The sequence below is a fragment of the Citrus sinensis genome, chromosome 5 (genome assembly GCF_022201045.2).
Source record: "Citrus sinensis cultivar Valencia sweet orange chromosome 5, DVS_A1.0, whole genome shotgun sequence".
NCBI lineage: Eukaryota > Viridiplantae > Streptophyta > Magnoliopsida > Sapindales > Rutaceae > Citrus > Citrus sinensis.
Genome location: NC_068560.1, coordinates 32,288,047 through 32,303,279, shown reverse-complemented (window position 1 = coordinate 32,303,279; position 15,233 = coordinate 32,288,047). Strand labels below are relative to the sequence as shown.

The window sequence follows — 15,233 nt, the reverse complement described above, 5'->3', positions numbered from 1 at the left end:
CTCAATGGACGATGTCGCCTTGGATACAAAGACGAGGCATATAGCTTTGTATTTTTTCCATGCCCTACTCGCGGATATCGATGGTACGAGTATGAGAAGGCGATGGCGTCGGGGGAGAGTAGAGAGTTGAAAAATAATGCAATTTTATGTTATCAAAGGACGGCATCGGTTTGGACAGAAAGGAATGTGGCCTTTCGAAGTTCTCTCTCCTTGGTAGTAAGTAAGTAATGCCTTCCGACAGATAATAGGTATCTCATGAATTTCCACTAATTAGTGGAATTATTAATATTTCTTTGAGATTTATTATAAAAATACAGAATAAGTATGTGTTCCTCAAATGACATAGAATTTACACCTCCTAACTTCCTTGATAGGCACGGCTGGTCCCAATGACTCCCATCAGATGTGATCAAGACAATCTACACTGATGGAGTTACCAAGAAACAATTTCGATTTAAGCAGCAAGAGCACCAGCGTGATGGGGGACTGTAATCAAGTACACAGCTACCTTACCTGAGAGCCTTAGAAATTTCACCAATTAATTGCTCTCGACATGACGGGTCCACCTGCATTGGATTCAAATAATTACTTCTAGACTTCCTGGAAGAAAAAAAGGAGAATGCTGCTATTGCACGAAATGATTATTGGATGCTCTACTTTTACCTTGCTTAGAAGTGTGGCAAGACCCTGGGGTAGAGCTTGCAAATCTGATGTTGAGTTTCCAATGTTTGTCAATTGAAGCAACACCTTCTGGACTCCCAACTCTTGTACCTTTTTCTCATAATTTCTGGAATCGTCCTTCCATGTAAAGAAAGTTTCATCATCTAACCAAGCACCCTCTTTGCCTCTAGCAATTTCAGAATCCAAAAACCATTGCTTGATCATTTCTATGGCAGATTTATGCGATAGATAATCACCGGCAGCCGCTGTCAAAGTCTTGACTAGAGAACTCTCAGCAACCCTCCTACGCAATCTTCTGCAGAAGAAAGAGCGAGATTTATCCCAGTCCACAACTTCTTTGATCACCCCTTTTGCAGCCATCCTCAGAGAAGTATCATGAAGTTCGGCAAATTTGGTGGCTACCTGAGTGTATGTTGGCAAAAGTTGCTTCTCACGTGCTTTTATCTGCTGCTGCAAAGATTCCACCATTGCCAGGGTCCTGTTGTTCTTGGCTTCCTGAAGTTTAGCCCTCAGATCGATAAGCTTTTGGTCGAGCCTACCCATGCACTCCAGAAGCTCCTTCGTCCTAAACTTAATCTCAATCATCCCTTCTGGCTCAAGGACATTACCTTTGGCTGTTCGATCGGCATACATTTCAATATGGTCTGAGTTGATTCGACTGTCCACAACCACCCATGCCCCACCACGAAGCTCAGCCATCATAGGGATGTAGACAAAAACAGGTTGTTTGTATGTTCTAAGGTTTTCAACAATGGTTGATCCAGCCTGAAGGATCCCTTCAAAAAGATCCCTTTGCCCACCTGAAAAGCCCCTCCAGTTAGCGAGAATAAAAAGTGGTAGTTCCTCTCTATTGAAATCCATCAATGCTTGGGCTGTTTTGGTTGCAGAATCAGGAAACCACACTTGTCCAGCTTGAGGAACTACCCTTTCATGGGAATCAAGCTGCCCAGGGTCAGCAGGTATTACCTGCATTACTGTCTGTGTTTCAACAGCAACTATTCCTACAGGAATTCCTCCAAGCCTTGCCCTTCCTGTGACAACTGTCCTCGCCCATCCTTCTAGCGTTTCAACAAAGCTATCCTTGTCAAAAATACCACCAATCCACTTCCCATTATTATCCAAAAAGCCGCAGATAGCAGCACGAGGATCACAAGAGTTCTCTGGTAAGTACTCAACAGGCCTGTCTGGAGGATCTAAGGGACTTATGATTGGAAGTGCACCACCAATGTGAGGAGGAACATAGCTCAACCACTTCAAAATAGCTGAAATACCTTCAAGATCATCTGAAACAGTCAGATGAACAACCCCATTAGTTGCCATAATTTTAGGTCCTCCAAGTTGCATGTGGGAGCTGTAAACCTCCCGACCAAGAAGTTTATTTAATGCTGAGAAACCAGTTAGAATTATGGGCTGATCAAGTCTCTGTATGCATCTCATACCAAGCCGAGCAAGATAAGCACCTATTCCTACAGTTCTTCCAGTCACATATGTCAAAGTAAAGGTTTCCTTGTATGCCCTGGAATATGCACCAGCAATAGCCCCACTTCCAGTTAAGTTCTCAACGCCCAGTCCATCCTCCTTTCCAACAATGCTATCTACAACCCACCTGGTTTCTCCACTCTCCAGCTTCATTTCATGAGCTATAACGGATGATCCAATCCGAGCATAATCCTCAGGAGTTAAATATACATAATTAAAACCACGATCAGGATTTAGTTCATCTGTCCAACCAATCTCAAAGCAGGCTTTGACTTCTTCAGCTACCCCAATACGGGCACCAGAATTTGCCGCCAGATAGATTAAAGGCAGTTTCTTTGCACAAGCAAGATCAGTTACTGCAAGGAAGAATGCATCCTCCCTTGGGCCAAAAGATCCAGCCTTAAAAGTCACATCATTTGCTACAATCAATATTGTCCTTCCAGATGGGAACTCAGGAGTAAACATTTCCATACACCAGGCCACCATGCCAATATTATTAAGCCCAGGTGAACGCTCAACCAAGACAAGGGGAGTACCCCATGTACCACTATCATCAGCAAATTTGAGTTCCGTAACTTTGAGAAGAGCCTTATCCTTTGGTCTCATATTTGGGAACTGGGATGCCCATGACTGTTCCAAGGCTGTTTCAAATGCCTGCAAGTAACATTTCTCGCATGAACATGATTTGCAGTGGCTAATGGAAAGATTAAAAGAAGAAAAAAAAAAGATCTGATATTGCAGCAAGTAGATGCCAGAGTGCTCACCAGAGGAAAATCATAGCAGTAAGTAGTATTGTTTCTCCTGGCAAGAAGACGTTTCTGATCAAGAACTCCCAAAGACTGATACTGAGAATTAACTTCTACACCATGCAGCGGACCCCGCACAGCAGCTGAATGATAGACTACAGTGTGTTTACTGGTATCTTCTAGCTCTCGATATATCTGGATGTTATGTTAAACAGTAGTAAATATAATTTCCAACACATTAATCAACTTTTTTCAACTAATAAGGATAGCTTCCAATAAAGTAAATATTACGCATCATGTAGGCTTAGTAACTAGAAGTCCTAACTAGTCATGCCATCTCAGGAGCTATTTTTTAATGAAGGAGAGTATGCTCATTTTGCAATTTTCTCCAACCTATATATATCAGATTTCTCCTGCATGCATTTTATTCATTCATAAGAACTAAGCAAAGGATGTTAATTTGAGTAAAATGTTCTCCAGGAGAGGATTAGGACCATATTGGAAAGCATGGTCCTGTATGTCTATGAAACACCTATATGGCAAAAAGTGAGAGCCGTGGTCCAATGATACTACTGGAGAAAAGTAATAGGGATCGGAATTAATTTGTGTCGGAGATCTCTGGCAGAATAGTATAAAAGTCTCAAATATGCAAACTGAGGCATGGAAAGTATTCTCTACTTAAATAGAAACCAAAAATAACTTTATATTGCAAAACATGAGGCTTACTGATAGGATACTGAATGATAGTCAGCAAGACCTAAATAGTTCTAACCGGAAAAGAGTTTAGGTTGAAGATCTTTATTTAAGCACACTTACATGCACTGCACAGGTGTGACCAGTTACATTTGTTACAACCACCCTCCAGGCACCATTTGCCTGTCCAGAAGATGCCATCCAAAGCTTCACTTCCCACTCACAAACACCTAATTTATGCATTCTCACACCAACAGTTGCATGTATTTCACGAGCCAGCTCTTCCAAGAGTGCCTCAATAGCAGTTTCCTCTTGCCCAGCATCCACATCAACTCTCCTAGAAGCAACAAACCCAATGTAAGCTGCCATTTAACTCTAAAAAAATGTCCATAAGAAATAAAAGAAGAATGGAAAATGGGTTACTTGGGGTAAGGCACAAGATCGTTGATTTTCTGTTCACGTAAAATACAAAGATACATCTGAGCATGGTCAGATTTGACTGAAGCATTGTGCACATTAAGTTCTAACTCCTCCATAGCAGCCATTAAGGACCTTAAAACACCCCTTGAAGTAAATGACATAGTCCACTGAGCACGGTTTGTTCCCATATCAGATACTGGATAAGACATGAATCCTTCATTTGATGTGGGTTGCCTGACAAGAGTCCTGAGGAACATCCTCCGAATTGGCAGTGGCTTGTCTACAACTGTATATAGATGCCACTGTCGATCTCGGGACAGAGTATACTGTATGTTATCGTAACCTTTAAGCTTGTCCTGGATCAAAACAAATGTCAAGAAATGTCAGATTGTGGGTACATAATTAATTTCTTCTTTACTCTTTCCGAGGTGGAATTGAAAGAAACAGGTTTGCAAACAACAAACCAGTTCAAGGTAGATGGATAAAGGAGGTTCCAGATGACGCAATAGAGGCTCCTCCTCATAATAAAACTTTTCTGGCGACCAATGAAAGGAGTGCCTCATAGGAGCACGCCCTTCATCTCTTTGTATGATACAGCTAATCACCCCAACGCCTGCAGAGTGTAAACCAGAGCCTACTTCTTGCTCTTTAAGTATTTTGGCCAGCTTGTTTATTCTCTCTTGAGCCTGATCCTCATCCCCACTGCAAAGAACCAAAGAACAATGCTTGTAAGGAAAGGGACATGATTACCATCAGAGTTCCTGTTCCCTAAATTTGACATTTTGAGAGTTGATTAATTTGGTTTGTCTTTTGCAGCAAAGTAAGGAAATTTAATATCTTTTATTTTTTATCAGATATAAACCAAATTAAACATACAGTATGTTTCTACACAACTTATAGATTGCAAAATGTCATCCTAGGTACAGAAAAGTTCAGTAATTTGTCACTGAAGATTAATGCAAGTGAGAAGGCAGGAACATGTCATATACCTATCCTGAAGTAAACTCATCTGATTGTTCATGCCCACCAATGCAATATGCATCATATTTCCATAGCTAGCTGTTTTTGCAGATCCTTTCGAAATTGAATCATTTCGGCTATGAGCGGTTTCTCTTAATGCAGCACTAAGAATATCTGGGAAAGATTGAAGAGATTTGATTATAACCATGGCTCCCCATTTCCTCTCACTATGTTTTTCAACCAATGGTTGCTCAGGAGTTTGATCTTCAGGCCCATTCTTTCTCTCAATATGCTCCTCCAAGAACTCCCATGATGCAATAAGACCACATCTGTGCCACTGCATCCTGACACTTCCCTTTACTAGGTAGGGCTGACGACAAAAATAAATAGATTAAAGGGAGTAAACCTCCAAAAATTGGAATTATGAAAGACTTATTATAGTTTCAGCTGGAATACCTGGTAAAGCCTACGAACATAAGTCTCCACAACCCGCCTTTGAAGGGTGTGATCACTGTGATCAAAGAGACCTACAAGTGCATCTTCAACTGCTAAAGGAGCACTCACAAGATCCTCCATTCGTTCATCAATGGCACTTTTCCTCTTGGGAGTATCCATACTTTCCCCATCCTCAGTAAACATCTCTAATTCAGAAAGGCTTCTCGCAATGCTGGATCGAAGTTCACTCAGTTTGGTTTGCTCCAATAATTGGCTAGCCTTTAGTGCCAACTGCATAAGCATGTTGAAATCAAGATTTTTAGAATCTCAAAAAGTGACAATAAGTTGAGCAAGGAAAACCTAATCTCCACAAAAGACATGAGGAATAGATAAACATAAAAAGAGATTAAAATCTTCACCACGACAGTTTCATGTGGCACTTGAAAAGAGAGTTGATGAAGAATAATAAAGAAAATTAAGAGGAAAACCAATTCTGATCAACCAAGTTCAATTGAATCATTCAGGGCAATTGCCAACCTCAGAATAATTTGTATGATTGAGTGCAGAAAACCGTATAAGTTTATCCCTGTATGCAGCAGGATTAGGGTACACCAGTTGTTCCATCAGTCGTAGGATCAGTTTATTTTTACGTTTGACACCCTGCAAGCCAATAAACGCATGTTATTCTTGTGCAAAATAAATTGTCCAGGAAAAAAAAAAGTACCGGAAGAAGGCCTGTCAATAAGCTTTCCATAAAATTCTATACCTGATGAGAAAGCACAATGTCCACAACCTTCAACAGATCTTTCTGATATTGTAGTCGAAGACGTTCGATGACATCAGCCTAGAGAATAAATACGATTTTAAAGAGTAGAAGGACCAACCAACAAGATAATACACAATTTAATTAAAGGTCTAAAAAAAAGAACGACCTGTAAAATATTCAACACAGAACAATGACACTATAATCATTCTAAACATATATCCATCAGCCATGAATGGATTTTTAAAGCCTACGAGGTAAAATCAATGGAACCACAAAAACAGGTGTTTCTCCCACTTGGAAAGCAGAGACAAGCGTTGGTCAGAAATATCTAGGTAGAACAAATTTTAGAAAGACGAAGAACTAAAGTAGAGCACTTAACTCTAAGCTAGAACAACATCTAATATATCCATCATACTTTAACAGAAATCCTGATTCTGTCAGGGAATCAACAAAAGGGGTGTTGGCAATCCCAAATAATCAAGACAAGATATCTCATTCACATGAAAACATCATTTACCAACTTGCAATTGGTAGAAATAAAATTACCTGGATCTGATCACTGAATAATTCTTCGACTGACAGATACTCTTCGAAAAGAGACTGAACAATTACACGGGCATGACTCTCTCTTCCACCCTCATAAGACTTAACAAGACTCATCAAAGGCTCAATAAGCCTTTCTTGGGATCCTCTTTCTTTGTCAGTACAGGACGACAGATGTGCCTGCAGCAAAAGCACATACCCTGACTGTATTAAAGCTCTAGACAGATGGTTTAGAAAATCAAGAATGACAGACAAAGAACTCACCTCAAGAACACCTCTCAGCAGTTTGGCAGGGAAGTCAACATTCTGGGAACTTGAAATTCTCTCGAACTCCTTAAATTTTGATTCCAACTGATAAAATTGAACAGGTCAACGAATTAGATGAACATAGGAGCCTAAAGCCACTACTTGAGCAAAAATAAGGGTTCAGATATTCACCTGATTTTTAAGATCTTTGGGAAGGCGGGTTGACAAAACAGCCATGCACTCTTGCCATTGAAGGAAAGGGAGTTCAGGACTATCAAGACAGTTAAGCAAGTTTTGCACAACCTAAAATAGATGCCAAATATGTGAGAAGACAAATCAAATTTTTTTTTTTAATTACAAGTATTTATTAAAAATAACCCACTGTGGCAATCAGTTAACCTATATTTGCAAGTCAAAAAGACCAAAACTTAGTAAATCACAGACACAACAGAATTACTGTAGTATTCTTTAAATTCTCCAATTAAGATTAACATAGGCAAGAAAATGCTTACTTCTTCTATATTGTGCTCATAACCAGCAAGAATCATGCGGGCTGCATTTAAACTTGCAGCACATCTCTGATGAACTTTACCAGAAATTGCTGTTGGAGGTCCCAGGATTGGGAAACTCCCATAGAAAGGTTCAGCTTTTCTTACAGCTGAAGGATCATCTAGGTCAAGCCTTGCTATGAGCTCACCAGCCTACACAGGAATGAATTCTTAATTTCCATTGGATATAGAAAATTCATACTTTTAAATAAGGAAAATGATTTACCTGCATTGCTTGACCTTCAGCCATCTTAAATTGAAGAACTCCAGAAGCAGGTGAAAGAAGAGGCATACACATTTTCATGACCTCAACTTCTGCATATGGAGTGTCAGCATCAATATGACTTCCATCTGAAACCAAATATCTCAGCAGCTTGCATGGTGTCTCCGCAACTAACTTTGATGGATCATGATCATTCTGGATACAACAAAGATAACTAACCAATTTACCCAACTAAAGTAATAGAACATAGAATAAAAAGTAAGAAAAAGAATTGGTGGCACCTGAAGCAAGCAAGTTCTTCCATCAATGAGAAGGCGAGTTCCTGCTGCCTCTTCCTCAGCATATACAATATGACTATTTCCATCCAACTGCAATACAATTTGAGTAAATAATTATCTTTTTAGGTTTTGGGCATAAATTACAGACAACTTGAACAACACAACCACATTCATTGAAAACCTCTCTCAAGTGACAGGAATGCAATTTGATGATTAATTTGTGAGCACAGCATCCACCAAATTAATGTTCCAATAAAATAAACTGATTTCAACTTAATTCAGTTTTTTAGGCTCACAAACTGTTTTCGCGCTTGAGTATGATGACAAGTTGAACCAATATAAAATACATGGATTAGAGCATATTAAGGCTGAGTAAAAATTGTATGGTTGATTATTGAGACAAGAACCCTATATACTGTTAGGACTCATGAGTTACTGAATCAGCATTACGGGAGAGTCATCATACTGGGAGCATACATTAAATTCCATGCAGAACCATACACCCTGAAATGTCTTCTTTGGAATGAAGGTATTTCAACCATCATAAGTGAGAATCATGTGTGGGAAAATAGTTTAAGATCTCAAAATTTGAAGCAATATGGTCCCCATTTCTGATAGCACTCCTACAAATCAAAAAACAGATCCATGCCATTGCAACCTACAAACACTCATACAATAGTCTAGAAACATAGCATGCCTGCAGAGTGCTTAAAGAAATGATGGTGCTCGTGCCAGGTCCCAACCATTAGGATCCAGACCGATACTGCATATTAAGTCTTAACCACGATTATGAAACAGATTTTGACGTGATGATATTAGTAAAGTCTACCTATTCTGTTAGCATAACTTATATATTCATAATGGAGATCTAAAATGAAATAAGTAATACACAGAAGAATTACATAATCCAATAATAATGAAAGTGTTACAAAATCAATAAATGCTTACCTGCATTAATAAACCTCCATCACGCAAGGTATGTATCTCTGCTTCAATTTCTGATTCATTCATCCTCAATGTATAGCTACCCGGTCCCCGTCTGACCATGTCAATCTAAACACAGTTCACCAAAATGTTAACAGGACACATTCTTAAACTCTGCAAGTCAGAAAATCATTCAGTTGAAGAACCCTGTATAATATAGCACCCTGGAATCAACAAACACATACCCTATATTTGCTTCCTTCAATGTTCAAAGACACTTGAGAGTTGACAAGTGAGATGTGCTGCAAACAGGATGAACTTGCATTAGATAAAAACTTGAATTCTATTAGAAAAAAGATAAACACTTGCTTTGCAGAGACATAAATAGGAAGCTATGAGTACCTTGGGAGGGATTTGTCCCTTTTCAAGATATCCAACATAATCTGAAACCATAGCTGCACTACTAGCTGATGCTTTCTGAAATTAGCAAATGAAAGACAACAAGTCATGTCAAACACACATGCAGACATGCACACCAACATGCAAGCAAGTATAGCAGATACTTACATACAGAGCACCACCAACAACAGAGAGATACCACGGAGGCCTTTCCGCTCTAACCCGCATGGCAATTCTACTATCCAGCCAACCCGTGTGAATTTTATTTTCTCTGTAATCTGAAGCCTGAATAATATTTTGAAGTGGCTTAGTTTCATTGAAAGGAATAAACTTTTTCAAGGAAAAAGGATCCATTAAAACGGGTTTGGGTTGCCACCAAGTAAGGAAATTTTACATGTAAAAGATCGATTGTGTAATCAACATTAGTACGAATTTCTCCACGAATTTGAATTTCCTTCAGCCCAAGAACCATATTTGCAATAGCTAGAGCTCTGGATTCTCCAAATGCAAAAACGTGTCCTGAGGTAAGATGCAACAAATTATTTTAGCAGAAACAACTGCAACTGCAAATCCATAGAGACATCTGTCCAGAAAAGGGCATTAGGCATCATGTATCCAAAAGAAGCACCTTTTCCTACTTTTCTTTTTTTCCCCTAGCTACCATGCACCCCTTTATCTGTTTCAGTAGGCTAAATCATACATAAATTCCATATTACCATCTAAAACTTACCAAATTGAGAATCCGAAAATTCATGAATGCCTCCTCCAGACTGCAAATAATAATGTGAAATGCTGTTAAATTTGAAAATTTAAGAATTAATTTTACACAAAATTTTACAACTAAAGTTACCTTAACAGAGAAGTAAGCCCACACATTTGGCTTGCTTTTGAAACTCAGCTCCTGCACAAAGTGGTTAAATTCAATACAAGTTCATCATCATCGTGAATTTTAGATGCTTCCAATCAACAATGTTCATGAAGCACCATAAGCGGACCTGTACTTTCCCACTTGTAGGCTTAAAACCATCATCAGGATCCTCACTTGTTACACGGACAGCAACACAGTGGCCTTTTGGCCTAGTGGACTCTGCCTGATCAAAATCAAAAGGTGTGGCAATAACTGAAGTTTTTCTCCAAGCATCATACCCTCCACCGTGTTCCATTCCATAGAATCGCCTTATTTCTGATTAATTGAGTTACACAACAGAATATTGTTGAAATATTCAGCCAATAGCTATACAAAAAGCATTGAAAGAGATACTGAGACAAGCAAAACCGTACCTGGAATTTGCCACAAAGGAATACCCATCCCAACTGCAACTTGGGCTGCTGGAAGATTTATTTCAGCAATCCACTCAGTGACTGGGTGCTCTACCTATTTTCCAATAAGCCACATATTTTCAGTGACTGAATGACATATCAAGAAGGAGAAAGCAGGACACTGTAATCAAGAAATAAATGACACTAAATCAAAACATAATCAGGTAAAATGTCAATAGCATATACAGCTTTGTCGGTGACTTAGGACATGCTTACAGATTTACTTTTCAAGACAAAGAGGTGAATAATTTTCTACTAGATTGAACAAAAAAAAAAGACCAGGCCAGCACATAAACAAACATTTTACAGTTTTGCAATGATATTGAGCATGCAATGCACCTTTATTTTCTTCACATTTGCACACTAATTAACACTATGACAATAGGTGTAAATTTTTTGAGAAAAAATTAAGTAGATTGGATATAGGAAAATACGCATAGATTCCCTAATACAAATTCAAAGAGATCATATAAAAACCTACAACCAGCAAAATGACTGCCTAATGAGAATCTGCTGCATGGTGCAGAATCAAGTTAAGAAACACAACACAAACCTGAAGCCGAGGGTTGAGCTCCAAGAAATAGTATTCTCCAGTTTCCATACTGTACAGATACTCAACAGTAGCTGCTCCAACATAGTTTACACATTTGGCCAACCTTCTAGCCGCCTGCTCCAACTTTTTCACTGTCTCCAATGGAGCTACAGTAATTGGACCCTCCTCAATTATCTACAGAGTATGATACCATATGAAATCTTAAAGGAAAAAGAGCAGGAAAATTCAAGATAAACCATGTTTCTTTGGCAAGGAGTTGGCTGTGGGTGTTACAATGTCAATATCACAAAAATGAGAAATAAAAGAAAGGAAAGCCATTAATTTCCAACCAATTTTAAAATAAATCCTCGTATTGAACTTACTTTTTGGTGCCGCCTCTGAACACTACAATCACGACTGTGCAAAGCTGCAACATTTCCATACTGGTCACACAGTAACTGGACTTCTAAGTGCCGGCTCTGATTACAATAAATCCAAATAGGTCATTAGAAAATAACATCAAATATAGCAATTAGAATAAGCATTTCATTCAAAACAAAATATACTATTTTGACCTAACCTGGGAAGCAACCTTCATTATAAAAATAGGCGAGCCAGGAACTTCCCCCTGAACTTGTTTGAACAATGCTCTAACTTCATCATCATTATGAACCTAGCAAACCGGAATGCTTAGTTCAAATCACCAAATATCTAAGGAGAAAGGTGGTCCAAACCAAGTTCTCAGCCAGACAAGAAATTTTAACAATCTGACTTTCTCAACTACAACGTGGAGGTAGCCAATTTATAAAATAAAAATTAGGAGAAAAAAGTTAACAATATTTCACAACTCGATGGCATATTAGTATAGAGGTATATCCATCCCTAGGATAATGCATATTTTAAGTATGAAACAAACCTTTCTTATGCCTTTCCCACCACCACCCCAAGAAGCCTTGATCATTGCAGGATAACCCACCACTTGACAACTTGCAATTGCCTCCTCTGTTGTATATACACAAGCTTGCCTGTATACATCATCTGGGATGGTAACCAGGCAACTTTCTGGAGGAATTTTCACCTGGAAGAGAGAAATTGGGATATAAGATGTCAGACAACCTGTAAAAATAAGGGGGAAGGGGAAATTAAAGAGGAAAGAATACTTACATGTGAACCACTCCAGGGAAGGGTGGGAACATTGGCTGCTTGAGCAATTAATGATGATCCTATCTTATCTCCCAATGCTGCCATTGATGTAGCTGGGGGACCAAGAAATATGATTCCCTTTGTGCTCAACGTATCCGGGAGCTCAGGGATCTCGGAGGCATGGCCCCAACCAGGCCAAACCGCGTCAACACGCGTCATCTCTGCCATCTGATTAACCAAGAATTATGACAATAAAAATTAAAAGATAAGCAGAGGTTATTCATTTATCCAACTGCAATTCTCAAGCAAATGTAATGAACTGTGCTGACAGCCAAAATAAAAATTAACACTGTCAAAAGAAAACCACATATATACCAAGAAATTTTTCACATTTTCAAAGAGATAATAAAGTAGTGATCGTGAGCTTCCATAAACCTCAGTATAAAACTTGTTTCTGCTGTTCTAAAACCCTTAGGTTCACAACTTATAGTAGTAGAAGAGAGTATGAAAAATGTAATTACGAATTTCTAGCTCAAATGCCTTTTCAACAGAGTTGGGTTTTCTGTTTCATAGTTACAAGCATAAACTGTCAGAAACAAAAGACAAAATTGAAAATGCCTATTGTCTATGGAGCAATAGAAATTGTGCACAAAATTTATGAACTTTAATAGACAGACCTCTACAATGAGCTGGACATTTGCATAATTATTGTTGTTGGTCCCGCCAGGAACTTCCACAAATTGATCAGCAATTCTAATATGTTCTGCATTTATTCTCATATCCTCAGGAGTAGCCATGGCCACCAATAGAATTGCTTTCTCTGTGCCAAATGTTTCATAAGCCCATGTCCTAATACTTCGTATAAACTTGACAGCCGCCATTCCATTGTTTGCAATTAAAATACTATGGATTGGCTTTTTCCCTCCAAGGGAACGACAGAATTCATCAACTTCGGACATTGCAGCAGGGCTCCTGATTGGTACAGCACCATTTATGTGCCCATTGCCACGCCCAAGACCAGCCATTGCTGATCTCCTTTGGGCTTCTGACATGCTGCAAGGAGAAAAATGGTACAGTCAACACCACTGCGGGTAGAGAGTTACACCGTAGAATCGAGTTGTTCTTATTCGGTTTGATCATTGAAACATATGGCATTTAATCTAAAATAAAAAGGATCAAGTTCTTGAAACTTGATCAAGAAATGGCACTGAGAATCAACCAATCAAAATCAAGCAAAGTTCATAAACAAAGCTGAACTTGAACGAGAAAAATTCAAGGCATTGCAATAAGACTGATTAGTTGCATTTAGAAATGGAATTTGGATTCAGTGATATAAATTAGCCTGTTGCACCCATCGAACTTGCTGATGGACACTTTGTACACACACAATCACAACTATATTCCAAATCCATTGACACCAACTACTAAAGCGTCCAATTCCACTTCCAAGCAACCAAAAGCAGCCTTAGTGAAGTATGGTACCTAAGATGCAGGATCATAAAAAAATGAAAATAAAAATTGATTTACACCAAAAAGACACCACTTTGAAAAGAAAGTCAAACACTTGAAACCCCATTAACTACGTAAAAGTACAAAGGGTATAAACAAAAAGATCAAAGTCAAAGAAAAGTTTAATCAAACAGAGGTTCAAAACCAATTCAGAATCACACCCCAAGGGAGAGCAGAATGTAAAAGTGAGAAACCTGGAAAGAAGATGCAAAATTCAGAAAGCTGGGATCAAAGTGGCCTCAAATTCCTATCTGGGTATGAAGCATTAGAGAGAGAGAGAGAGAGCTCATATGGATTGTGGCATTAAGAGAACCAGCAGCTCACGCCAATGGAATTACTTACTTATTGACTTTCCTGTGTCTACGTAAGAATGTGATCAAGTCAAAATGTTGTTTGTTGCGTTACGTGAAGAAACGTTGGAATGATGAGTCTAACAAGTATTGTTTAGTTGAGTTTACTTATATTTTATAAGGAAATTGAATTGAAGGAAGTAGGTTTGAGAGGTAGGTTTGAGTTGGGGGAAGGTGGTGGGCCTTTTCAATGTCGAAGACTTCTAACGGCCTTTAATGATACAACCCTGCACGTGGTACCTGCCCTCACCGCTCCTCTCTTCTTCTCTCCTCAATTGTTTACTAACCCCTGCGGCCCTGCCGGCTGCCAAGTGCCAATGCCATTTCTCTCATACGACAACAACATGAAGCGGTGTAATTCGTACGCAGTTACTTCCCAGCTACCCAAAGGTTCATTGGAGAATCAAGAGCCCAATCCGGAATTTTTTCTTGTACGAATCCATTTTTCTAATTGGGACCCGGCTGCTTGTCGTGTAGTGTGTGTGTACATTGACTGAGAGCTAGATGGTGTGCCATTTGTGACTTGCCAAATGCCAACCAACCCCTCCTTTCCTTCTCCCTCTTTATTATAGATGAGATGAGTGACATTTACTCTGGGTCCCAATCAATCAATTACTTCGCTGTTGTCTATAAGAAGACTTCTGCCTGGAAATTTACGGAAATGGCCCAACTAGTCAGTCAATTTACAAAAACAGTCCAACATAAGTGTGATTCGCATAGTGGACATCATGTCTGCCGCAGTAGACAGTCAACAATTTCTATTGACAATGAATTTTATGAATTTTCCAAAAAAATGCAAGTATTACGTGACTAAGAATTAAATCAATCACAGGATTGCTGCATTGAGAGTGTACTAGAAAATTTTAATTTTAATGTCAAAAAATATATATAGGTGATTTGTGTGGATAAGCCCATTCAAGTGATATGACCTAGGTGATGAGGATTGTTTAAATGGTTGATGGACTGATTGGAGATAAGATGTGTCGATGAAGGTGTTTGATATACAGAAATCAATTAATTTAGAATGAGTTGGGGGGG

The 15,233-nt window shown here is 38.9% G+C and overlaps 1 protein-coding gene across 2 annotated transcripts; it reads right to left on the bottom strand.

Annotated features, from left to right (window-relative positions):
• Positions 1-247: 247 nt before the first annotated feature.
• Positions 248-14,503, bottom strand: LOC102618682 (acetyl-CoA carboxylase 1). Of its 2 annotated transcripts, none has more exons than XM_052441724.1 (32): positions 14,188-14,503; positions 13,014-13,389; positions 12,358-12,564; positions 12,110-12,271; positions 11,774-11,866; positions 11,577-11,672; positions 11,215-11,388; positions 10,623-10,716; positions 10,337-10,524; positions 10,192-10,242; positions 10,072-10,111; positions 9,736-9,860; positions 9,510-9,626; positions 9,345-9,419; positions 9,188-9,244; positions 8,967-9,071; positions 8,022-8,108; positions 7,744-7,935; positions 7,482-7,670; positions 7,162-7,272; positions 6,988-7,074; positions 6,727-6,903; positions 6,181-6,258; positions 5,952-6,074; positions 5,436-5,705; positions 5,009-5,349; positions 4,484-4,721; positions 4,023-4,375; positions 3,723-3,936; positions 2,925-3,101; positions 664-2,814; positions 248-566 (listed from the first exon to the last, which is right to left on the bottom strand). In XM_052441724.1, exons 2-32 carry the CDS (start codon positions 13,386-13,388, stop codon positions 510-512), a joined length of 6,804 nt encoding a protein of 2,267 aa, XP_052297684.1. In that variant the 5' UTR covers position 13,389; positions 14,188-14,503; the 3' UTR covers positions 248-509. The 2 variants fall into 2 exon arrangements, with proteins under 2 accessions (XP_052297684.1, XP_052297683.1); XM_052441723.1 differs by having other exon boundaries at positions 14,040-14,502.
• Between the last annotated feature and the right edge of the window lie 730 nt (positions 14,504-15,233).